The 27,414-nt window shown below is 43.1% G+C and overlaps 1 protein-coding gene across 1 annotated transcript in view; it reads left to right on the forward strand.

Moving 5' to 3' along the window:
- The window catches only part of vwa8 (von Willebrand factor A domain containing 8), a 103,699-nt gene extending 76,655 nt beyond the window's left edge, over window positions 1–27,044 (forward strand). Inside the window, exons 38-45 of the mRNA XM_078262652.1 lie at window positions 7,113–7,221; window positions 7,969–8,125; window positions 14,279–14,387; window positions 18,242–18,367; window positions 18,971–19,129; window positions 21,756–21,854; window positions 22,538–22,776; window positions 25,151–27,044. Of these exons, the coding sequence (XP_078118778.1) occupies window positions 7,113–7,221; window positions 7,969–8,125; window positions 14,279–14,387; window positions 18,242–18,367; window positions 18,971–19,129; window positions 21,756–21,854; window positions 22,538–22,776; window positions 25,151–25,259 (1,107 nt within the window). The 3' untranslated portion in view covers window positions 25,260–27,044. The remainder of the gene's footprint in view (window positions 1–7,112; window positions 7,222–7,968; window positions 8,126–14,278; window positions 14,388–18,241; window positions 18,368–18,970; window positions 19,130–21,755; window positions 21,855–22,537; window positions 22,777–25,150) is intronic.
- The last annotated feature ends 370 nt before the right edge of the window (window positions 27,045–27,414 follow it).

Here is a 27,414-nt window from a genome sequence, read left to right on the forward strand (position 1 = left end):
TATATATTTGATACTGTCCAACCAGTAGAACATGTCCTGTTGTCTTTATTTATATATTATATACTGTCCAACCAGTAGAACATGTCCTGTTCTCTTTATTTATATATTATATACTGTCCAACCAGTAGAACATGTCCTGTTCTCTTTATTTATATATTATATACTGTCCAACCAGTAGAACATGTCCTGTTGTCTTTATTTATATATTTAATACTGTCCAACCAGTAGAACATGTCCTGTTGTCTTTATTTATATATTATATACTGTCCAACCAGTAGAACATGTCCTGTTCTCTTTATTTATATATTATATACTGTCCAACCAGTAGAACATGTCCTGTTCTCTTTATTTATATATTTAATACTGTCCAACCAGTAGAACATGTCCTGTTCTCTTTATTTATATATTTTATACTGTCCAACCAGTAGAACATGTCCTGTTCTCTTTATTTATATATTTGATACTGTCCAACCAGTAGAACATGTCCTGTTCTCTTTATTTATATATTTTATACTGTCCAACCAGTAGAACATGTCCTGTTCTGTAGACATGGTCCTTATTTATTTATTTATTTATTCATGTTGGACCAGTCCAATATGAACTGTGTTGTAAGAAAACTTGTTTAATTTGTTATGAATCTATTTTGATGCGTTTCCCCATAACTTTTGTAATTTTACATATGTTTAAAAATATCGAAATTAATATCGATATCGTAAATATTCATAATCGATATCGCAATATCACATTTGGTCAATATCGTGCAACCCTAGAAGTGGTGCTGTGTTGTCAGGGAAAAAACTGTGTGTGTGTGTGTGTGTGTGTGTGTGTGTGTGCTGTTTATCAAGTGATCGTAATCACATCCATAAACACTCAGTGAGATTGATATGTCTAGCCGGTACAGCTAAGCCTTTTGAAGACACATTCCCGCGCATCAGGTGCACACCGTCGCTGCCCAACATGGCACAGGCATGTGTGCAGCAAAGCTCATGTTCTGGTAGAGATACTCACGAGTCTTTGAGCTAGTGTCCAAGTCAAGTCTCTGAGCTAGCGTCCAAGTCAAGTCTCAATTCTTTGAGCTAGTGTCCAAGTCAAGTCTTTGAGCTAGCGTCCAAGTCAAGTCTTTGAGCTAGCGTCCAAGTCAAGTCTTTGAGCTAGCGTCCAAGTCAAGTCTTCAGTCTCTCGTGGTTATAGCAAGTGTTGTATCACCTGCTGCGTTCCATCCAGGCTGCTTAGAACACTGCATAGCTATATATAATAACATCAACTAACGACAGTCAGAGTTAACCTCCCGTAGGTCGTAGCTAAAGCAAGAAGCAAGCAAGCAAGCTAACGTTAGACGGCCAATGCTGAGCTTGACATGTTTGCTAACCTATCAGGGTGCGTTTTTCAGCTGTCTGATAAAATTAGACGTGGTTGAGCCGGAATCCTTTATCTTGATAGCACATATTTTGCATTCAGCGCTTCTTTTGTTTGGGCCTTGTTGTCTGAAGTATTCTAAAGCCAAAGCTTCTGATGAATGGCACAGCAGCTGCCAGTGCGGTCAACATGTTTGTTGTCCTCTCTCATGTGTGGCCTCGCGGAGCAGATTACGTGTTACGTAGGTAGGTTAGAGGTTACGCAGGGAGGGGAATAACCTTTAGATCATCAGACGTTTCCTAAAAATAAAGATTGTTCACGAGTCCCGCAGCTCGAGTCTGAAGTCTTTTGAGGACGGGTCTCAAGTCAAATCTGAAGTCACTTTGTGTGCGACTGAAGTGTGACGCGAGTCCGAGTCTCAAACTCGAGTCCCCGTCTCTGTGTTCTGGTGCTGTTTGGTGCTGTTTGCGGTGTATGACTCACGCATACATTAGTGTGTAATCGGAGAGCGCTCACATGGCGGAGGTGACCTATGGTGACAAACCTCTGACCCTTTACCTCGCCACAGAGCTATGACACCGAGCTCTCTCTGGTTACTTCTGTGAGCACACACACACACACACACACACACACACACACACACACACATTCACACACACTTCCACAAACACACACCTCCTGTGGATATTCAGGAAAGTAAAGCTCTCTACACACACAGATGCTCTGTTGGTTTGCAGCTGCATGGCACAGTGAGGATGTTTGAGACCCTGCTGGAGCGCTGTGTGTGGTAAAAGTGAATGAGCGTTTTCAGCTATTAACACGGTGCCCATCTGCACGGCATTTAAAACCAACATCTGCTCCAGATGTGAAGGCGGATATTGGAAAACTTGAAAAGCAGAAATGCCTGAGAGATGGTCTCTGGATACATTACTGTTGGAGACTTCCCATCTCCAACAGAAAACACTGTTCACAAACTGCTCCAAACAGCTCTATTGTAGTCCAGCCTTTACTTCAGAGACAAACGTGGTCACTTTGGAACACGTTATAATGCTCACCTAGCTGCTAGCATGGCACGACCTCATACTCTGCTTCTGACTGACTAGTAGTCCTTACCTAGGTACTGTCAGGGCACGCCCTCATACTCTGCTTCTGACTGGCTAGTAGTCCTTACCTAGGTACTGTCAGGGCACGCCCTCATACTCTGCTTCTGACTGACTAGTAGTCCTTACCTAGGTACTGTCAGGGCACGCCCTCATACTCTGCTTCTGACTGGCTAGTAGTCTTTACCTAGGTACTGTCAGGGCACGCCCTCATACTCTGCTTCTGACTGGCTAGTAGTCCTTACCTAGGTACTGTCAGGGCACGCCCTCATACTCTGCTTCTGACTGGCTAGTAGTCCTTACCTAGCTACTGTCAGGGCACGCCCTCATACTCTGCTTCTGACTGGCTAGTAGTCCTTACCTAGCTACTGTCAGGGCACGCCCTCATACTCTGTTTCTGACTGGCTAGTAGTCCTTACCTAGCTACTGAGCATGTGCGACTCCCAACAAAGATGGAACAGAAGTGAGATGTCTCACTCTGTAGCTAAAACAGAGAGCTCAACACACAGGGTGAAAAGAGGAGCTGCAGCAATGTGCAGTACATCAAAAATATGGTGTTTTTTGAAAATTAAACCATGTAAACCTATTCTGATGGGGGGGGGGGGGGATTTGTTAATGTTACTTGTTGTATATTTTGTATTTTGTGAAGAAAAAAACATTTGTTTCAGGGTGGGAAATTAGCACCCGCCACCAGCCAATGGCGGGTACTTTTTCAAAGTGACTTTGCCTTGTATACCAGCCACAGTGGCGGGTGGATTGTAAAACATTCCTTGTAATGGATTGGACAGCTTTTGTCAAAGAATGCTGTTGCTAAGAAACAATGCACAATGCTTATAGGAGTCGCGTTACGTTACTGCCAATGAATGCCCAACATTTCTGGATTTTGCTGCTTCATAATAAAAACATTCAAATACCAAAATAACGGAGGACTTTTATTGTGAAGAACTTATAGGAAATGAAACCGTTCACAGCCGGGGCTTTGACCACGCATATTTCCGTCAACTCCAGACTTTTGTCAAGTAGTTTTCAGCGCTAGTCTAAACCATGTAGCTGAGCTGAGGTACAGACGAAACGAAAATGATCGGTTAAAAACGTGTGGTGACATATCCCCGGTGTTAAAAGGCCCGCCGCGGAGTCAGCATTAGCTGTGACTGTACTCTGTTGAGGGCGAAGTAAAGAAAAAGAGAAGGTTGCCTACTTTTCGAACAAGTGGCGCAGCAAGAGCAAGCAAGCTGCTGCTGTTTTAATCCTGTCGGCTCCCTGCTGCTCAGTTCCACACACACACACACACACACACACACACACACACACACACACACACACACACACACACACACGGTGGATGCAGGAAAAAATGGAGATGAGTCATACACGATGACCTAAATTGAGGACAGCTATGGTCGTTATTGTCAGTGCAATCATAAGTTAAAGTCCCATAAGTACTTAATCAAACCGTATGAATGTGTGTCCCAGGCCAGGTTAGGAAAATAACTAACAATGTCAAGATCAACAAGCCACTGACACGTATGTTCAAATTTGATTCTTTCAATAAATGATTATTTGTTGTCTTAAACCCACCAGCCATTTTCATATTATACCAACATTTACAGCATCCTGAGCCTTTTTGGTTACTAGGAAATCTCAGCCCAGAGTAGTTTTATTCTCCCCAAAATAAGTTTCCATTTTTTATTTTTAAAGAACTATACAAAAAAGCAACTCTCACTGTCTCTCGCAACTTCATTGCAACAAAAATACAAAAGACATGGCAACTTTTATCACAATGTTTTACAAAAGCTCCCACAAAATCAGGCATTTTGGGGCGCAACAATCTTAAAAAAAGGCTGCGAAATCCTGGAGGGACTGTTTAATGCTATGTTACTGAGAGATGAGTCAATATTGTTTTTGTTCATTAAACATGTAGGCCTCCAATTACTGTAGAATATGACCAAGCTGACCAAACACAAAACAAGTGTGCTACAGGTAGTAAGATAAGCCTACTATAGGTAAGGTTGCCACTACGGTAGCCATACAGTTAAGCTTAAAGATTCACTGTGCCTTCCACATTTATGTTAAACGTTAAAGCATGATGTATAAATACTATTCATTTACTTTCATCCATTGGGCCCAGTTTAATGTGCAACTCAGTTGTATACAACATATGCAGTAGGGGGTCCCTACTCCCTACAAGAAAACATGCTCACAAGCAAATGATATCATTTCACACGCGAAGAGTAATGTCTGCACGAATTATATAATTTCCTTGTGAGCATGTTTTATCGCACTCGCGGGATATGACATAAACCTGACGCCATATCTGTCACTCTTTCAGCTTAGGGGTCCCTGGGCTAAAAGACGTTGAAGACCCCTAGTCTAAACGTAGCCTTAGTGTGTTGTTTAGTGTAAATCTGCGTGAGAAATATAAAACATATTTTGTCCAGACTGATCTCATGAAGTGGCGTATGTATAACACGCCAATTCGTATGCCATTATTGGCGTGTTATCAAGACGCATACTCGCTTTTTAGCGTGTTTATCAACGCCGTTTGGCCTCCATTGAGTTGCTTTACCTTGCGATTGTGTGTCAATTGATGCCGTAGCGAATAGTAAGAAAGGGCGTGTATGTTTACGCGATAACACGCCAAGTGGCATGTATGTTTACGTCCGTAGTATACAGCGTAGACATACATGCGGATAGCTCAAAATGCGTACAGATAACATGCCACTTGGCTTTAGGAAAGTGGGCGTGTATGTTTACGCAAAGTCATGATGTCACGTTGCTGTGTCCAACACTTCCCGTCGGTCCACTGTACGAGCTGGTTCCCACAGTGAGTGTTATCTTGTCCTTGTAATCTGACATGGTTTATATCAGACTGAACCTCCTAATCTGTGCTAAATATAGAGAGCTCTGCTGATGATGTGAGGACGGAGCCTGAGCTCCTCAGTGTCAGTTTGAGGTGTGGACAGTGGGTCAACGGAGGGACAGAAGGGGGTGTCTCTCAGCTGGACTGCTGCTCCTACTAGATAAGTGTCTGTTCAACCGCTCAGTGCATGACAAACCAAGAAAAAATCAAAAACAGCAAAGACGGAAGGGGCCTGTGACAATGAAAAAAGTCTAAATATGACACTGGCCTATGGCCAATGAAAGGGTGCACTATTATCAATATGTGCATAAGTATGCGTATGTATATTTACATATTATATTATTGTATATAATATTTCTCTCAAATGTCAAGTAACAGCAGCCGTTTTCCTTTAAACAGTTTTGACTTTGTCTTTACCATTCCTCTATCTGATTTTTCCCCCCCACATTTGATACCACTTGAGTGGTTTTTGGACCAGTTTGAAAATAATAATAAAAAAAACCTGAATGACCCAAATAAAAAAAACAGCAAAGATAATAACACACACAGCCGTCCACAGTTGACAACCAAACCTCATTCCCCAAAGATACCGTTCAGTTTCCCCACAGTATGTAAGAATGCAGCTGAACTACAGGGGATACACTTAGTCTCCCACTGAACTACCCATTCCTCTCTCACTCCTTCATGCATGCCAGACTCTGGCCGGCCGCCCGGCCTCAGTATGAGAGCCAGCATGCTGATTTTGGCACCGATGGTGGCGTTGAGATGGACCAAAGAAAATCCAAAATCCAAAAGCCTTAGCCTCTCTGTGTCGCCGCTCCCTGCCCTCTACATCGCTCTCCTGCAGAGAAAGACAAAGACTATTCTGTCTATCCCGTGGAAAGCTCAGACCTTAGAGATACAAAGTGCATTCTCTCAATGCTCCGACTGCGTGAGAGGTAGCTGATTGTTTAGGTGTTTTGTTGGCTGTCGCACATACTGATTCAATGCATCTGAAGGTTATCAAAAAAGTCTCTATTAGTGGCAAAGGGTTAGGGTTAATACTACAATTGCAACCCAATTTGTTTTCTTTGAAGCTTTTTTTCGGAGTGTTTTAACGCTGTAAACACTGCAGCTTTTCTCATGAAACAGATTCCCTGAGCCATTTTCAAATGTTATCCAATAACTGGTTATCTAAAGGCATAGTTCAGATTTTTTGAAGTATGGTTGTATGAGGTACTTCTTGGAGAAGCAGGCAGGATTGCCAACACGGAAGCTAAGCAATGTCCTGCTGTATAAGGGGGCAACAGCTAAATGCATTTTAGACACCTAAAAACATCTATGCCGCTGCCTCCGGTGCTTAGTTAGTTTGTGTTATTGTGTGACTTTGGTTTTTCAAAATGAAAAATGTCAGGAGCTCATAAAACTAACCAATGGAGGCAGCGGTAGATCAGCAACTCCCGTGTTCTGTGAGGTAAAATGACTGCTATTGTCAAATGAGTCTGGTGGCTTTGAAGAGAGTATAGATGGATATAATTATCGGGATGGATAGAAATAGATTATCTAGAGTTACAGAGTCATTGTTTTTGGAAAAATAACAGACCATATACATGGCAAGATGGTGATGGGTAGAAAATATTCTTCTACAATAGTTTTCTTTTTGTGAGTTGGGGCTGAACCGAACCTTTAACCCTTATAAGCTAGGGGCATCTGTTGTCTCACTTCAGAGGCTTAGAACATCTGCACAGATGTATGTGAATCTGCACCTATATGCTTTAAGCTGACCCACATGGTATCTCTCGCTCCTCTCCTTTCAGATTACCATCCAGAGGGACAGCGGTCTGGATGTCAGTGCCCCGAAACATGGCAAGTTCGACCCCAACAACGCTCCTCACGTTGGGGGAAACCAGTGGGCAGGAGGCACAGGTAACCAGTGTTTCTTTCTGGGTCAGCAGTAACATGCACTAAATATATATAGGTATAGGTATATATATATATATATATATATATATCTATTGAAATCTGTGATGAAATTTTACACACACACATTATGAGTGATGGCACGTAAAAAGGTGTATATATGACAGTACAGCAGTGGTGCTAAGTTGCCCTTGGGCAAGGCACTTAGCCTCTGTCTGCTCAACTGCTTAAAAGGTTTAGAGGATGGTAGTAAAAACTGTACTTATATATACTGTATGTGACTATATAAATGTGAAGGGGCAGTCATAGTGGTGAAACAGTTGGCTTGTTAATTCATTAGTCAGTCAATAGAAAATGAATAGACACCAATTTTGATGATTGATGTTGAAGGACATCATCTTGAGCTCTGGGAAATTGAGACGGGCATTTTATTTTTTCTGAAATGTTATACACTAAACAATCAATTAAACAAGAATCCAAAGATACATCTTCATGAAATTGTTAATTCCATCCCTTGGTGTTCAACTTTTTCGTGGAAGGTTAATAAAAAAAGTAAGCAGAGAAGCACTTATCAATAGTTCAACGACTGATCGTGTATGTCAATGTGCTAATTTTATGGTAAAATCAGTGGGAACTTTTTACTGAGTTAATGGAAACTCTTTCTTGAAACTCTCTTTAGAATCACTTATTTGTTTTCGAAAGTGCCTGCAACAACTGTGATCGGTTCATCTCTAATAAGATGTTTCTTTGCAGGTGGCAGAGACACGGCGGGGCTGGGTGGCAAAGGTGGTCCCTATCGGCTGGATGCAGGACACAAAGTCTACCAGGTGTCCCAGGCTGAGAAAGATGCCGTTCCGGAAGAGGTCCGCAGAGCAGCCCGCGAAATGGGTGAAAAGGCCTTCAAAGAAAGGTAGGTTGCTTTAAGTAAAGAAAAGGAAAGCAGAAAGCATGTAGCATATGCTTTGGACAGACTCTCTTTTTCCACTTTGGAAACTTCCCTGTGTGTGTGTGTGTGTGTGTGTGTGTGTGTGTGTGTGTGTGTGTGTGTGTGTGTGTGTGTGTGTGTGTGTGTGTGTGTGTGTGTGTGTGTGCGTGTGTGCGTGTGTGTGTGTGTGGGCCATGGATGTATAATAAAAAATGGATACAGCATTCAAGGCGGAGCCCCATTCATTCTTATGAAAGTTGCTCAACGGCACATGGAGCCAAAAATGACCTGTTTTAGCATCACTTCACTGGTTACCAGTCCAGTACAGAATTCAATTTAAAATCCTGGGGTCTCATTTATAAATGAGACCGGTCCTTACTTTTAGAGCCCTGCACGGTCAAGTTCCTCCCTACATCTCTGACTTGATACAGCTTCATACTCCCACCCGTAGTCTGAGGTCACTCGGTCAGAACTCGGTTAAAACTAGAGGGGATCGATCATTCCCAGCAGTGGCTCCTAGGCTGTGGAATGTCTTGCGTCCCTCTCTACGTTGTGTGAATTCTGTCGAATCTTTTAAAAAGCAATTGAAGACTCAGATTCAAGCAGGCTTTTAGTTAGTCGAGGTTTTTTTTGGATGTTTGTTATGTTTTCTATTTGTATTAAAAATGTTCTTGTATTTTAATTTGTTTGCACTTTGTGATTTTTATCTGTGAAAGGTGCTATACAAATAAACTTTACTTACTGTATTTTCCGGACTATAAGTCGCACTTTTTTTCATACTTTGTCTGGTCCTGCAACTTATAGTCAGGTGCGACTTATATATCAAAATATATATAATTTAACATGTTTTAAATGTTATTTCATGCTGAAAACATTACCGTCTACAGCCGCGAGAGGCGCTGTAGGCTTGTGACGACTATATGCTGCTCCTAAAGACAACTGAGAAAGAAAAGAAGCTGCAGGCGACTGCAGGTAGTAAAACACGCAGCCGAAAACGGTAATCGAGCAGCAGAACGAGAGTTTGGAGTGAGAGAGAAACTTGTGAGGGACTGGAGAAAAGGTTAGTCTTACTGCAATGAAGAAAACAAAGAAAGCTAGTCGCGCTGAAATCCAGATGGCCAGAGCTGGAGGAAGGAGTCCACAGATGGGTGCTTGAACAACGTGCTGCTGGGAGAGGCTCGTCAACAGTGCAGTTACGTTACGTTACGTTAACATAGAGGACACCTACCGTATTCAGCCCCTTGTTCTGGGGGCTGTTGGGTAGTTTAATAACTGTTAATGTGTTACGTTAACGTAGAGACACCTACCGTATTCAGCCCCTTGTTCTGGCTGCTGTTGGGTAGTTTAATAACTGTTAATGTGTTACGTTAACGTAGAGGACACCTACCGTATTCAGCCCCTTGTTCTGGCTGCTGTTGGGGAGTTTAATAACTTGCCTTTCCAGATTAAATGTCTGTTCTTGGTCTTGGATTTTGTGAAATAAATTTCTAAATAAATGCGACTTATAGTCCAGTGCGACTTGTATATGTTTTTTTTCCTCTTCGTGACGCATTTTTTGACTGATGCGACTTATACTCCAGAGCGACTTATAGTCAGAAAATACGGTACTTACCTGGATGATCGCTGCTGCTTCCGCACTGTGCGGCCCACAGAGCAGGAGCAGCAAATGATTTTATCGTGCGGCTCTTCTAGACTTTCCAAATTGATCAAATTCTGATATTGAAACGAGCCATTTTCTGGGGCTTGAGCCGCTTAAAACATGTATCGACTGATTTACAGACTTCTCTTTTGCCATGCAAGTCTACGGGAACAAAACTTTTTGGGCCAGAGGGCATCACGTGACGGGTCAGGAGTTGTAATTCCACTGTTTGGCCACTACTGTATGTTCAATTTGCTTCAAAGCCTGACGCACTTCCTGGGGCCCTGGTGTGGGCCTTTTTGTTTAGGCCTTCTGCAGGGTTTCCTGGTCAGTCAGCCATCCCAGGTATGGTGCTCCATCCTGGGTAAACAACCACAGGCTGCAGTGCCCCGGCTGGATGGATGGATGAGCGCATTGGTAGATCCCATTGGCGTGTGTGTGTGTGTGTGTGTGTGTGTGTGTGTGTGTGTGTGTGCACTTACATACATTTGCTTCAGAGCGGAGGTTTAAGAGGGCACCCCTTTCACCAGCTCAACCATGAAGGCTGTCTCTGTTCTCTTTTGCTTCAAACAGTCTCGTTCTCTTTACTTTCTTTTCTCCCCCATTCCCCTTATCCTCCCCCTTTCCTGCATGGCCCTTCTCACACACTGGCTGCTTTCACACCAAGAGGACAACCTCACTCTCTCTCTCCTCTTTTTTGTGTCTTTTCTTCTTTCCTTGTTCTTCACTTGCTTTTCTAAATTTCTTCTTTGACACCCGTCCCCTCCCTCCCTCCCTCCCTGTCTTCTGCCTGTCTATCAGTGTCCCACTAAGCCCGGAGAAACTCTTGTAGCTACATGCTGATACCCTGTTTCCAAGTAGATGTCACTGTACTTTGACACAGCAGGTGAGCACACACAACGGAAATACCTGCCTGATAGGGCGGCTTGATTCAATGTCTTTTTTTCTTTTTTTTTTCATATCCAACGCCAGCTCTGTCAGGCTTTTTCCATACCTTCTCATTCACCGATGTGTGTGCACAATCCTTTGTTTACTTAGCGTTGGGTTAAGCAGCAATCAAACTATGATCCTTCCCTAAACCCTTGAGTACCTGACACACACACACACACACACATAAAAGTTTCTATATCCGAATTTTTGGGTTTCTTTCAACCAAATTGTCAAAGAAAAATAACGTGGATGGTTCCATTCAATGCTCTTCACAATTAAAATAAATGATCAGTTCACTACTTTAATTACATCTAATTGATTTATTAAATGTCATAGCATTTGAAAAGAAAATGGTAAAAGAATGTTGAAAAAATTGACAAAAATGTCCAAAGCGACCAACACGTCAAAAAAGTGTAGAAATAAGCGTAAAAAAAGTGATAGAAACTTCGGAAAAAGTGTCGAAAAAAAGTTTTAATTCTAAATTTCGACCCAGGAAAACAAAACGTTGGTCGACGGGAAGACAACACAAGGGTTAAACCAATCCCAATCGTCTTGGGCGGCGCTAAGCCCCGTACGGAGCCACGGTGCTGCTGCAAAAATGTGTACGTTCAAAAGTTTTAGTCGTGCAACAGAAAACTCAGATTGGACAGATAGTCTAGCTAGCTGTCTGGATTTACCCTGCAGAGATCTGAGGAGCAGTTAACCATAGTCCTCACAAATCCACCAGAGGTTAGAACGCCAACACAAAGACAGAGGAAGGAGATGCACATCCGGCCGAAAAGAAGGACATCTGGCGGAATTTCTGGCAACAACGGAGCAGTCTCTGAAGTGGAAAGTCGTGGATACAGACTAGGATTCCCACAGTGTTCATCGTTGAGAAGTTTTTTATCCGCAGAGGTCTCCTTCTCTCCAAAACAAACGGACCCGCTGATTGAAACCGGTAAAAAAAAACTGAATAGAGCTGCCACTAATGTTTGCACATTCTGACTAGCTAGTAGTCCTTACCTAGCTACTGTCAGGGCACGCCCTCATACTCTGCTTCTGACTAGCTAGTAGTCCTTACCTAGCTACTGTCAGGGCACGCCCTCATACTCAGCTTCTGACTGGCTAGTAGTCCTTACCTAGGTATTGTCAGGACACGCCCTCATACTCTGCTTCTGACTGGCTAGTAGTCCTTATCTAGCTACTGAGCATGTGCGACTCCCAACAAAGATGGAACAGAAGTGAGATGTCTCACTCTGTAGCTAAAACAGAGAGCTCAACACACAGGGTGAAAAGAGGAGCTGCAGCAATGTGCAGTACAACAAAAATATGGTGTTTTCTGAAAATAAAACCACATAAATCTATTGTGGTACAACCTCTAAAGACAAGTATGGACCTGAAAATGAACATAATATGAGCACTTTAAGAACCAGACGTCCGACGACTACCCATTATCCGATGACTACAATCCTTCATCCCTTTAAAATATAGTTAAACTACTAACATCTTTAAAAGGTGTATTGTGAAAATGTGGCTTTAAACTGAAAAAAATGGAAAGTATTGCTCAAGAATTGATGAGCGCTGGATAATTGGATTATTGTTCAGTGTTAACCATATTTCATACTTTTTATTACAATACAGAAATGCTACGTTTGTGGGAAGCTGTGATGGACAGATGTTTGACAGAATGGACGCAAAACATCTGTACAGCCACTGTCGAAAAAAAAAAAAAAAGAGAAACCAAACCAAAAACAGTAAACCATCCTCTTCTAAAGCCTGGGACTGGCAGGTCTTATGGATGGAAGGTCACTGTTTGTGTATTGTGTGTCGTCGCAGGGAGTGTCAGCATAAGTCCTTGTTTTTGTGGCTGCTCTGTGTGAAATGTCAGTGTCTCCATCCCGAGCCAAAACAGACTATTTCTCTGTATTTGTCATCCACTCTCTTTCTCCTGTTTAGGTCAAGGTTCAGGAATTTGAAGGAAACAGTCGCGGCCACTGGCCAGAGTGTCTGCTGCTCACCACATACACTCTCACGCATCCTCACCCAAACGTGCACACACCTAGGAATGTGTGGAGGAAGTTACCCTGCTATGTAGTGTTCTGTGGGCTGACATGGTGTGGTGTGAATGCAGTGGAACAGACAGGGAGACTGTGTGTGCAGGTCCAAAATAACTGGGGTGCATTATGTGTCATGAGAATGAAGGCCAATTACTGGAACTACACATGAATGGGCTACAATCAAACATACATGTTTAATATTCATTAAAGGAAAGTTGTTCACATTATTATCAGCTACTCTACCAGTCAAATGATGCTGACATTTTGCTTGGTGGGTCAGGACACTTTTCACTTCTCTTTCACAGTTTAAAGTGTTTTTTATTTGTTTGTTTTTTATGTCCCTACACATTCAATGTTTCATTATTTCTGCTGCAAGAAGACACCAAAATGAGGTTTGGACTTTGGAGTTTGCAGACATTCATCCCTTGTCTGCGTGGATTTTAGCTGGGTGCTCCTGTTACATTACGCAGTCCAATTACATACAGGTTATGTGAATTTCCAATGCTAAATCCTCTGGGGGAGAGAGAGAGGGAGGGAGAGAGAGACGAGGGGAGGGTGGGGGGGGAGGAGGAGAGAAAGGAGGAGAGGAGAGAGATTTTGTCTCTTTGATTGCATGGCTGATGCCAGCGCAGTCTACACAATACATCTGTCTTACTCTACTGTCATACACACACACACACACACACAGGTTTGTTGCAAGCCGTGACACATAAAGTTAGAGCCTCTCCTCCATCCTTCCATCCCTACCTGCTTTTTGAAGTCACTGCGCTGTATCTCTGTGGTGGTCACGGTCTGGTTGTCACAAAAAGTTTCAAACACCTGGCAGAGATTTCCTTCACCCCTCACCTCTCTCTCTCTCTCTCTCTCTCTCTCTCTCTCTCTCACACACACATCAGTTTAAACATGGTGAGGGTAGCAGCCTTACCACACACAAGGAGGATTCTGTGTCTGTGTGTGTCAGCGATACTGAAGTACCTGCACAGTGGGATTATACTGATCCGGCTCGGGGGGCACAGCCCACCTGTCTTGTCAAGTCCACAGGTGTTGTTTTTGGAGAGAACACACACACACACACACACACACACACACAAAAGAGGAGCTCCATATTTAACAACACTGACCTCTGTGTCAGTTTGTCCACAGGTGTCCTGAGCTCTCTATCTACTTGACCTTTTTCAAGAGGGAAATGAAGAAGCAGTAACTTCTAATTTACCAAAGAAATGCAGTTGTTATTCTGCTCTGCTGCATCGTGGTTGCATCCTTAGACTTGCCTGTTTTTGAAATTAAAACGAAATGGAGTTCTTTTGGGAAAAGCATGTCAAGGAGAAGTTAATGCTTTGCAGCAGCACTCTCAGCTGTTGCAGTGAATGTATACAGTAATTATGTTTGAGAATAGGAGGCGGAGGCAGAGTATAGAGAACTCATATCCAACATACTGTATACTTGAATTCAACGGGTGGTTTGCCTAAAACGTATCAGATCAAGTCATGTGTCTCTCCCTCTGTGTGTCTCTCCGTCCCTCTGTCTCAGGTTGAAGGAGATTGATATGAGCGAGTACGATGCCGCCACGTACGAGCGCTTCTCCAACGCCGTCAGGAGACAAGTCCAGTCACTGCGCATCATCCTGGACAGTTTACAGGTTAGCTTCTCTCTACTCCATCACACTTCTTTATTTATTTTTTTAAACATGATTTCTTCTTTTTTATATTCCTAAATTCTGTAGAACAAGGCACAGCTGTGACAGCTCAGAGCCTCATTGGTACCTTCATGAACGAAAGGAAATATCTTTCTCAAAATCTTACCAGTGGTCTGTGGCTTATTGTCACTATGCATGATATACGACAGATGGCCAATTTAACTGACAGTAATTTTACTCACTATATTGCAATTTCTGTTGCCTTGGATCTTTCCTTTCTTGGTGTTGATCCACAACTGGTCAGTTGGTCCAAAAATAAAATTTACAAAAATCATGTGACGATAACAAGCCTGAAAACTGCGTCACTTTTGGCGTTTTTCCATCACGTGGTACCTCCTTGACTCGCCTCGACTCTACTCGCCTTTTTTGGTTTTCCATTACGAAAAAAAGTCCCTGCTACCTGCTAACAGGTACTTTATTTAGCACCACCTCAGTCGAGGTTCCAAGCGAGCTGAGGCGACGTGAAAGCGACAGAGGGGGGTGTCCTGAACAAACCTGCCATTTTTAAATAGTTTAGCCAGCTGTGTTTTTTTTGCTGCCTCCAGCTTCATTTGAAACTAAATGTGTCTTCTGGCAACAACAACACACCTTCGACGTTCTGTGTGTGTGTCGCGTTAGGTCACGGCAGTTTACTGCGGCACCGCTACATAAGACGACAAGCCACGCTGAGGCGGTACTAAAATCTGCAATGGAAAACGGACGCACAGTGAGGCGAGTAGAGGCGAGGCGAGCAGGTACCATGTAATGGAAAAACGTTTTTCGAGATTATTTTACCTCGGTAAACACGACTGAATTTCAAATCCCATTTTATTCAGTTGTATACATTTCCTCATAGATTCAGCCTGATGTTATTTTTGGAAACCTTAATATGTTTAGAGAGAGAGAGAGAGAGAGAGAGAGAGTGTGTGTGTGTGTGTGTGTGTGTGTGTGTTCTCTTTGATTGCATGGTTGATGCCAGCGCAGTCTACACAATACATTTGTCTTACTCTCCTGTCATGCAACCACACACCCCCACACACACACACACACACACACACACACACACACACACACACACACACACACACACTGTGTTAACACACGTTCTTTGTTTTAAAATGTTTTTTGACATGACAGGTCTGCATGTTCAGGTCAGTTTAGTTGAACAGTTTAAGAATAATCCAACCTTTTTTTCAGATAATTTTTTGGGCTTTTCCACCTTTAATTTTTGACAGGACAGCTAGGTGAGAGAGAGAAAGAGAGAGGGGGAAGACATGCAGGAAATCGTCACAGGTCGGATTCGAACACTTGACCTGTGCGTCGAAGCATAAACCTCTCAGTACATGTGCGCCTGCTCTACCCACTGACCCAACCCGGCCACAATCCAACCTTTTTTTTACTGTACAGTCAGACAGGAAGGACTGCAGTCCAGTTGACCCTGGCCAGTCAGACAAAAGTCGACGAGTCATAAAGTTGGTGGATGATAATCGGTTGACCTTATTCGACCCCAGAGACAGGAAGGAGGGGGCGCTGTACCATAGGAGCACCCTTATTGGCTGAGTGAATGAAAAGCAAAGGCGTAGGTAGGGGGTGGCGGTAATACAATCCAGGATGTGATATTGTCTCCATTTCATTATTTTGGTTTAGATGTTCCTCCCTTTGTTTGAGCTTCTTCCTGGAAATATGAGTTGATGCACTACTGTGTGTGTGTGTGTGTGTGTGTGTGTGTGTGTGTGTGTGTGTGTGTGACGAGAGGAAAATCATGCAGCATGTGTGAGAATGATTACAGAGCAGCGACACCAGGCCTTGCTCTATTATTCTCCCGTCCAGGTGTGAAGCTCTACAGTATTTGTATATGTTGTGGTGGGCGGGTGTTTGTGTGTGCGTGTGTGTGTGTTTGTGTGTGTTTATGTTTTCCATCCAGGTGTTTGCGGCCATGCCAGCGCTGGCTTTGAACATGAAACGTCGGTTATTGTTTGGATTGGTCCCTGTAGCCCCGGGCTTCTTTCCCTCTGTAAATACGATGGAGATTATACCAATCTCAGCAGGCGTGGCGCTATGATGTCATGTTATTTTGATCATACGTGAAGAGTGATTTAAGAAGTCACTGATAGTGTATTGTTTCCACCCCTACTAGTCCCACTTAGGGAAACCCCCTCTCTATTTGTCTCTCCACAAAGAACTGATGTGCCAAACAGCTGCACACGTTATTTATCAAGCGTCTCAGAGAAGGAAATCAGTCCTAACTGGCCAAAGGAATCGCTAAACAATGCAGATGTGCTCCTACTGTACTTTTAGACCCAGGAATGTAAAATTACTCATATCTTTGGCAGAGGCATCCCAACTTGTTAGGAGTTCTCAGTAGATGACATTGATGCAGAGGGAGGAGAGACAGTGAGCTTATTAAAAGATTGCACATTGTTGAAAATGTTTCTTATTTTCTTTTGTGACTGATCTTGTGCAATGATGCAACTGCTCTATGAATAAAGAGACCACAAGCTGACACTTTTGACAGTAAAACTGCACATTTTAGTGTGGCCTTTTATTGTGGCCAGCCTAAGGCACACCTGTGCAATAATCCTGCTGTCTAATCAGCATCTTGATATGCCACACCTGGGAGGTGGATGGATTATCCTGGCAAAGTAGAAGTGCTCCCTAACACAGATGTAGACAGATTTGTGAACATTTGAGAGAAATAAGCCTTTTGTGTACATAGAAAAAGTCTTAGATCTTAGGTCTTAGAAACAAAAGTGTTGCGTTTATAATTTTGTTCAGTGTATTTTTGCACGTAACCTATTTTAACTCAGCTAGGTTGTTTGGCTGTTCACATGACGCTCACACATAATAGAATAATGCTTTTTTTTCTTCATTTCAAAATGAATACCATTCATATTTCAAACCGCACCTATCAAAAACAAGTACAATACACCATCCTAAATTCTACTTTGTGGCAGCATTCTGAAAGTAAGTTTAGGTAACTGTCCAGTCGTACTCTGAAGTAGGAGTAGTTTTTCATCCTGGTTCAACTTTATTCTGAAACACTTGATACATACACATCCAGCTGCTCTCTTTCTTGCATATATGTTGTGTGGGAAAAAAAGTTTTTACCTGTAACCTTTTCAAAACACTTGTACTATACATCTGAAGTTCAATAATGTTCCCCATCTGTCTATCTACAAACAAGTGACAGCTACGCTGTTATGCTCGTCATTTCTTATCAAGTCGTGTGACCTGTGCTGACGCGATGGCCAATCTATGTTCCCGTGTGTGTACACGCATCATGTGTTCTGTAAAGAAATCTACACGCTGTGAGCCAATGTGGGTGGGGAGGAGCGGATTGTCTTCCTTCTTTTGTTAGCTTGCTTTTTTTTCTGTAAAGGAGCTCTGAAAACAGGAGAAAGTGATGTTCCTCCTCCTCTCACCTCTCTCCTTCCAAGTGACCACAGCAGCAAAAAAAAGTCGATGGACATACTGAGAAACGGGGGTCAGAGCTTCAAAGAGACCCCAGCCGCCTGGCTCTTTGTTCTGTGGGCGTGGGTGGGAGGAAATGTTCTATTTGGTAGTGGTGACAAAATGTGTGCATGTGTAATTGGGCGTGAGTTCCTTTTAGTATACTCAGACTGTATGTATTGTCTATGATGTGTCAGCCTGAATTACAAACAGTCTGACATTTTTCCTTGTTTCACAATCGGCCCCACCAAAATGAAATCATCCTCCCCAGACAGATTTTGAAATGTTTTTATTTATTTGGTTGATAGGTACGTGACGTGTGCTCAAACGTGCTCCAACTTTCTGTGTGTATGTGTGTGTTTTTCCAGGCTAAAGGGAAGGAGCGGCAGTGGTTGAAGAACCAGGCTCTGGGAGAACTGGATGATGCTAAAATCATAGATGGACTGACTGGAGAGAAGGCTATATATAAACGAAGGGGAGAGCTGGACCCAGAGGTGTGTATGTGTGTTGCTATAGATATTTAAACCACACTTCTCTCTCTCTCTCTCTCCCCCCCCCCTCCCCCAGAGCCACACCTCCAAACATACATTCACACATTCCCAGACTCACACACATCATTTTGACCTTCATCTGTTGGACGATACATTCCAGTGGTGTGTGTGTGTGAGATTATTATTAAACCCTGTGTTTCTGCTCAAGCTCACACACAGTTTTTTAAGTCATTTCTTCTGCAGTCATGTGTGCTCGAGTAAGCCCACACACACACACACACACACACACACACACACACACACACACACACACACACACCGATAGTTCCCACACTAATCATACAAACACACTAACCATAATATGCATGCCATGTTTTTCCACCTTATTTAGCTCCAAGCTTTGCATATTTTTGGTCTGGCCTGAAGGTCTACATTGAAATAATCATAAACCACTTTTGAAACCCTGTCCTTGTGTTGAATGTTATTTTTAAGTAAGCTACACCAAATTCCACAAAACACTTTCCAAAGTAGGTGTTTTCTTTAATTTAGTCGTTAGTCGCTGCTGATTTCTTTTTGAGTTTTCTGTGTGTGTGTTTGTGTTTACAGCTTGGCAGTCCTCAGCAGAAGCCCAAGCGTTTACGGGTGTTGGCCGACGTGTCGGGCAGCATGTACCGCTTCAACGGCGTGGACGGCCGGCTGGAGCGCTCCATGGAGGCTGTGTGTATGGTCATGGAGGCTCTGGAGAGCTACGAGCACAAGTTCAAGGTGAGATTGTCCCACCAAACATCATGTCAAGTCGGTTTGGACAAAAGCATCTGCCAAATGAATGTTATGTTAGTAAGGTTACAGTTGTCTCTCTTATCTTAACCCTTCACTACCATCTATGTTACCTCCAAACTTACTGACGTCATAGTGATAACTTTTATTTACAAAGCCACCTGGTTTGCCACGTAAATGAGTTGTGTAAGGAGAGTCACACTGTGCTAGGCTTTTGCCTCGCTTACATTCAAGTAAATTACAAACGTTTTCAGTCATGAATAACCTCATGATTGATCTTCACTACTTGCCTGCCGCTGTCTCATTTGATGTGCCGCTGGTGCTCTTTTGTCAGTCTTTTGACTGTACTAGTTTGTGTAAATAACTCAACAGTTGACACATTTTATGGGCCATTCATGAACAGAAAATAAGGAGTATATCTTAGCCAGGAATCATGTACAGAGTAGAATCATGGATAAGATGGACAAAATAGAGAGAGAGAGGCAGAGCGAAGGGGGGAGAGGGAGGTATGAAAAAAGTTGAACGGAGACAGACTTCTTGGCCCCTATGTGACACTCAATCCAACCTAAAACTGATCACATATCAGTGTCACACACACGCACACACACTTCAGTGCTCATCACATGTCAATGTAACTGCTTTCTTTGGGTAACATCCCTAAAAGTGAACATACACACACACACACACACACACACACACACACACACACACACACACACACACGAAGATGTCTTATGATTTATTACTGTAGATGCACTTTTAGGGGTGTTATGCAAAGAAAGCAGTTACACTTACATGTGATGAGCAGCACTGAAGTAAGTGTGTGTGTGTGTGTGTGTGTGTGTGTGTGTGTGTGCACGCGTGTGCATTTTAAAATATAGGCAAACATAAATATCTATTCAGGGTTTCTATTTGAAACAGTGAGTGCAATAGAGATGGCACGATGAAAGATTAGAATTAGCAATGTGTCACTTTATTGTTGTGTCCTCTTTATTTCAGCCATCAGACCCCATTTGCGAAGCCAAAAATGGAACGGAAAACTTGAACTTTACCATTAGTGATTTTAATTATTTCTATATTAGAGCTGCAAAGATTAATCAAATAGTTGTCAACTATTAAGTTACTCGCCAACTATTTTGATAATAGAATAGATAGATTATCGGTTTGAGTCATTTCTTTTGAAAAAAGATGATTCCAGCTTCTTAAATGTGAATATGTTCTAGTTTCTTCTCTCCTCTGTGACAGTAAACTGAATATGTTTGAGTTGTGAACAAAAAAAAGACATTTGAGGACGTCATCTCGGGCTTTTGGGAAACACTGACTACATGTTTCACAATTTTTGGACTTTTTATAGACCAAACAACTAAACGGTTAATCGAGAAAATAATCGACCGATTATTTGACATTGACAATAATCGTCAGTTGCAGCCCTGATTTATATATTACATTTAAGGATTTCTTATTCCCTGAGTTGTATAAAAACTGTTAAAAATGTATAGTACAAAGTATAGTGACATTTTGACAAAACAGGCTTCTGACCCAGCAACAGCGATATGGACGGATGAGACACACAGTCGCATACCTCTGACCTACAAACTCATCACTGCCCTTATTAAAAATAGCCCTTATACATAATACCTGGGTCTTGAAATAGCTGAGTGGAGCCCACGGTGCCAGGCTGACCCGGCTTTATGTAAGCCAGATTTGACATTTCTGCACCATCACACTGCGTCTTTACATTTCATGCTATTCTCGCTCCTGCATGAGGATGACGCAACAGGCGTTTACACAAAATTCTGGAGTTGTGCAACAATAAAATGTCATTGTCAAAGTCGTTGCCATTTACGTTCATGTGGTACCATACATTTGTGTCATTTTATCAGAATACAGCATAGAAAATCTACTTAGAAATACAGGAAATATTGGATAGGATAGAACAACACACTTTAATTCTGCTATGTAAAACATCAAATGGATTGGGGGGGGGAATCATATTCCAGGGAGGGCCGTTGCCACCCGGTGCCCCACTTCTAGCCCCGCCCATGGCTGCAGGCCCCGGCCGTCAACTTAGATAACCATAATATTACAATTACAATACAAGAACATAAGCACACGGCTTCTTAGGAGCCCTCCAGAGAGCTTGACTTTCCCCATTTTCTAATGTAGACATTCAATCTTGCAAACCATTTATATGACTTTTTTTGGTTACACTTTACTTGAAGGTATCTCCATAAGAGTGACATGACACTGTCATGAACTTGTCATAAACATTATAAACAAGTCATAAACGTTTATGACATAACGCTTCTGTCATTAAGTGTCATTCGGTTTTTGTCATGATAAGTTAGAGTTAGGGTTAGAGTTCATGTGTCATGACAGTGTCATGTGTTCATGACAGTGTCATGTCACTCTTATGTAGATACCTTCAAGTAAAGTGTTACCCTTTCTTTTTTTTTCAAACCACCCTAGCCCTCTCACAAGCCCACTCTTGGATCAAAGACACCCCTTGATTCATCCATCTTCTTAGAAGAATATGTCTGTCTATCACAATACTTGCTTCTTTTGTACCATCTTTGTACATTTTTCTCTTACTTGAACTGTTTTCTCCACGCAGTACGACATAATCGGTCACTCAGGCGACGGCTACGACATCGAGCTGGTCAGAGCGGACAAAGTCCCCAAGAATAACAAACAGAGACTCAAAGTCCTCAAGGTAAACATTCATAATCAGTCCACTCTTGTTTTGTACCTGTATACCTGTAATTCACACACATATCCACCCGAATACACTGAAAACAATGGTTTGCCTTATCGTGTTTCTTTCTTTCTTTCTTTCTTTCTTTCTTTCTTTCTTTCTTTCTTTCTTTCTTTCTTTCTCACTTATCAGCTGGAAAGTTGCTGCTGTGTTTAGGCCTGTAAAAATGATTACATATTTGTCTAATTGTCAATTTTTTTTACGTAATCGTGGTTTCTTTGTTTAACTGCAGTTAGTTGCTAACATTAGCTAAGGGCCTAAGGTATGACTGTTGATGGTAATTGTTGATTTTGTTTGTATGTTGTTGATACAAAAATTGTTGATTTTGTATGTGCCAAATTGTAACTATATAAGTAGTTATTGGTCGGACTGAAAAAACAAGTCTTAACCCTCAAACAGCTCTTTAAACTTGTGGGGTCCAGCATTTTGGCCCCACAAAGCTGTCAGGACCCCACAAGTATACTGGACTCCTGGACCCCACGAATATAGTTATACAAGAACACACACACACACACACACACACACACACACACACACACATACCACATCCAAACATGTAATACTGTATATATGATTGTTATGATTGCAGTCCCACAATGATTCACTGATCACATTTCTCTCCTCCCCCCTTCGCCCTGCAGACCATGCATGCCCACTCTCAGTTCTGCATGAGCGGCGACTACACTCTGGAGGGCACCGAGGCCAGCATTAAGGAGCTGGCGCGGGAAGAGGCCGACGAGCACTTTGTGGTGGTGCTCAGCGATGCCAACCTGGAGCGTTACGGCATCCGCCCCGAGCGGTTCGCCCAAGCCCTGACCTCTGACCCGCAGGTCAATGCCTTCGCCATCTTCATCGGATCCCTGGGCGATCAGGCCGAAAGGTGAGGATGTGGGCAACAGGGGGTAGTGAGGGGGCATCTTTGTGGAGTTAGTTTGGATCAACGGAAGTACATTTCCAGGAAAAAGCCGGGAAAAGCCCCTTCCGCGCTCTGTGTGTGTTGCCGTTTTCAAAATCCAACAATAACAAACTTCGAGCTAGCAAGCTACACGCTAAAAATGTCATGTTTTAAAGAATCGTGCAACAAGGCAGGCCTGCTTGGTTCTTTCGGGGAATGATTGTAAAGATTTACACAGAATATGTTTACGGCATTCACTCTCTAACTTGGACGTTTTGGGACCGATTGGTGGGATTGCTGTGGACCAAGTACACACAGTGATACACTGGTAAGAGCGAGACTATGGTGGAAGTAAGGAGAGAGGCCAAAGGAGGAAATAGGAAAGATCAGTGAGGGGGGAGAAAAAAAAGAGCTTAAGCCATATAAGGTAAAGGATGGCAGGAAGTAAGGGACAAAAGATGAGGGAAAGGGGATTAAAACAAGATGCCAGAGAGAGGAGTTAAAAGGTCGAGGGGAGCAGAGGTAGTGATGAAAATGGTATTCAAAAATCAACATCCCATGTAACAAAAGCAGCCATGTGGTCAATTTTAAGCATCCTGCTAAAGAGACTTCACTTAAAGTTGATGTAGACGGTAGCCTGTCATCCAACAACTAGACTTCAAAGTGAAGTAGAACAAGGACTCTCCAATTGAGTCTCTCTGAGGCCTACTCATGTTCCCGCTCGTTGCTGGTCCCGCTGACCTTTGTTGTCCCATCCCAGATTACGTCCTGAGCTTTGCAGGCAGGACAAAAGAAGGGTAAGTGCACTCCCCCCTGTCCGCTTTGTGGAGCCGCCGGCTTCACGGTTAGAGCACAGCAGTCACGAGCTTAAGGACCTTCAGGATGACAATGACCCGCTCCTGACTCTGTGAAGAGCAGGAACACCGAGAGAGGAAGAATCAAAGCAAAGAAAAAGAGACCCCTGACCCTCGGAAATATACAGGAGGAATTACTCTTTAACTTAAGGAGCAGAGGTCGGGTAGAAATTAACTCTAAACTATAAACAGTCTGTGGGTTCAAGTCAGAGTGCGGGAACAGAGGAATGATAGAGTCACATGTCACGGAAGCATGCAAGCCTCATGTCGAGGACAAACTACTAATTGAAAAAGAGGAATGTGTAAGTGTGTCAGTTAATGGGGGACAGAAAGAAAGAGAACCATCAGATGTAGTGGGTTCATGCAAAGGACTGAGCAAAGTACTAAAGCTGGGGCTGAACAATATGAGGAAAATATGCGATAACGTTACGTATCATGATAACAATATTACTTGCAATAGATAAACAGATGTTAAAGTCGCGCTATGCAGTTTTGGCAATTCGCTGTTTTCTTGCTTTTTGCTCCGAGGTTTCTCTATAGAGCTCCCCCTACAGCTTCGGAATAGATATTTGGCAGCTCCTATGTTTACTTGTGACTGACTCCTCTCTCGGTCAGTCTGCCGTTTCCTCTCTCTCTGTTCCTCCGACAATGCTTTCCTAACTTTCTGCTTCTCTTTTGCCGGCTCAGCCATGACAATAGTGTGAAAAACTCCATCGCTACCTTGTTCTTATAGCTAGCCGGTTCCTGGATGGGGGAGTGTATGTGTGTAGTGCCGTGAGCAATTCATTACATCGCGAGACCTGATATCACGCGATACTTCCTGACGCTGAGGCCGCCGGCTCGTCGGCCCAAAGTTGCAAGGGTGGTTTTTTTCGTTCACTGGCGCTAGGGGGGAGCGAGACGACCACCATTCAACCCCAAAAAAGTCATATAACCATTCCAATGACTCCAAAGCTGTTCACTTAAGGTAAATTAAGCTAAATAAAAATGCATAGTTCCCCTTTAAAGTGTACTCAGTTCTACTGCTTTCAGTATTCCGCTAAAATACAACAAATTGCTTGTTGAATTTAAACAAAACGAAAGGAAATCATTTCCAACATTCTTTTACTGACCAAATTGAACATTGGACTGAACACAAAAGCCACCATTAAATAAAACAATGACAGTTACGATGGGTCGCATTTTTTTTCGGGATGTGTTTATTGCACAAGTTGATATCGCAATGACGATAAAAAAAACTTGTATTTATTGTCCTGCCCTAACTGAAACGCAATAGAAGTGGCTGTGTTGTCTTGTTCCTAAGACCCCTCCATGTGATTGACAGCCCTTTCATTAAGACGCACACACACACACACACACACACACACACACACACACACACACACACACACTGCACTCTGCCAACTGACACAGCAAACGTTGTACCTGTCTGTCTTTTTGTTTTTTGGAAAGCGATTCTGTTGCTAAAGTTCATCTTCTTTTTCTTTTTTTCCTCTTTAATTCAGACTCCAAAAGACCCTTCCAGCAGGGAGATCCTTCGTTGCCATGGACACCAAGCAGATCCCCCAAATCCTGCAGCAGATCTTCACATCTACGATGCTGGCCAGTGTCTGAGACTGACACACACAAACACAAGCAACACCCACTTCTTATCTCAGACGTTCAAAACCTCAACATTTGTTCTGCAAGCTAAAACTTGTCAGACTTTGGGTTTAAGTTTAGTGACTTGTCACGATGTGTCCTTAACCCACTTTCTGTATCAGATTATATAACTTTATCTGAGCTGTATCAGGTCTGAGGACGGTTCTTTTTTTCTTTTTTCTTTTTTTTTTACACAGAAGCATTTCGGTTTGTCAGTAAAATCTAACAGTGTTGTGTTAGCGTGACAGAATAATGTAATAATGTAAGTAATGTTTAGCTGCTCCGTAGCGTCCCTCTGGGAATAGGTACTGAACAATGTGTTCTGCAAAAAAGCCTGTGATCTTTGTGTGTATGACTGTACTGTGTAATGACACGCACTGTACCTACAGACAGTAACTAAATGAATGCCTGGAGCCCGTCTCAGACCCCATGTGGGGATCAAACCCACAGCCTAACCTGTTGTTGTTTTTGTGTTTTTGGGGCCGACTGCGCTGACGCACGCACGCAATGTCTTCGTCCTGTTTTGCCTGTGATCAGCTTAACTTAGAAGGGAGGGTCATGAACTTGAAACGGCCTCTCTTATATAGACTTCCTCCTCATTAATCTGTCTGTCACACCGAAAAAGACACAGACACACGCAGGCCGAGGCGACACTGATGCGCCACCTGCCCGACACTCGGATGTGACTAGCGGCAATAACTTTGGCTCCTTTGGAATGCCGGGACTGTGACCAGGGAATTTCCCACCTGACTGCACACACTCTTTGAAGGCATCCGCCGTTGCACAACCCCCTGCTGTGTGTGTGTGTGTGTGTGTGTGTGTGTGTGTGTGTGTGCGTACATGCGTGCATGCATGCGTGTTCTCCTACAGCATCTATGACAACATGCACAAGCCCTTTCCTTCCTGGCTGCTGGACCTTGTGACGCCCCGTGTTCGTATTAGTCCTGCAAGGAATCTGAGATCGCCTTTCATTGCCAGACCTCCCTCTCTCTGTTCTTACACACACACACACACACATTGCCACTGCAGGGAAAATCAGGAGAAAAGTCTGTTTGTGTGTGCTTAGTTGAGCGTGTTTCGTGGCTTGGCCGATGTCAAGAGGTCATTTTGAAGAAGATTCTGTGACCTAGAGCTCTTTATTCAAGAGAAAGATCTGAGGTAATTCTTCACAAATAACTGAGCTCAGCATCATTTTTATACATTGAAAAAATAGAGTATATTTGTTGAAACTTCATGATTAGGCATTTAAAGCTTTAGTGCGTAACTTTTTGATATTAACGAACGCCCGATACATTCAAGCCGTCGCCAAATGAGTTGCTACAAAGCTAATTAAGACTATCAGCTCCACACAACTCTCTCTGGATTTCTCAGTATGACTATGTTCAGAAGATTGTGGCGTCCGGTTAGCCTGGTCCTACCAGACTGTGGTACATTTCATTTGTACAGAGAGTCCGGCCACTCTCCATTGACAAGTCAAGGCGGGTACTCTATTGAAGTTTAAAACTATTGGATCTGCCCAGAGCCACTCTGGATCTGCCATAACCAATCGCTAACGTTTGGTCGTGACGTCGGCTTAGCATCGCTAGCGTTAGCCTTAGCCAACTCCTTCACCACTAACGCAGCGAGCTGGAAAATCAAACTTTTCCCGAACCCCGTGGGGAGGAGGGCCACAACATCATGGCCACCAACACAACTCAGCAGAGATTGTTCTTGCTCGGGCTTTAACTTCTGGATATTCGGCAGCGATGCCACAACGGACCGCATCTTTCTCCGCCACCATTATGGAACTACAACTCAAACTAGAGCACGACCTCAACGTCATCATTCTCAGCCACTCCCTCTGATCACTGATTGGACCGGTAAAGATTTGGCCAGAGAAAACCCGTGAATATACCGCAACCCAGACGGAGTACTGAAGGAAAATGACAATTGAGTGGAAGTACGTAGGAGGGCGGAGCCAGGCTAGCGTCCAGTGACTTTCCCACGCAGAAACTCGAGTGAAGATAACGACCTCTTCTGAAGAGTCCATGTTTTTTTTATCCTCTGTGTCCTCCTTGGCTTCTAGCAACTGCTTGGAGGGAGGGGTGGGGCCGTGCGTGATCACAGAAGGCTTGTATCATGTGGACGC

This window comes from Sander vitreus, chromosome 11 (genome assembly GCF_031162955.1).
Source record: "Sander vitreus isolate 19-12246 chromosome 11, sanVit1, whole genome shotgun sequence".
Classification (NCBI taxonomy): domain Eukaryota; kingdom Metazoa; phylum Chordata; class Actinopteri; order Perciformes; family Percidae; genus Sander; species Sander vitreus.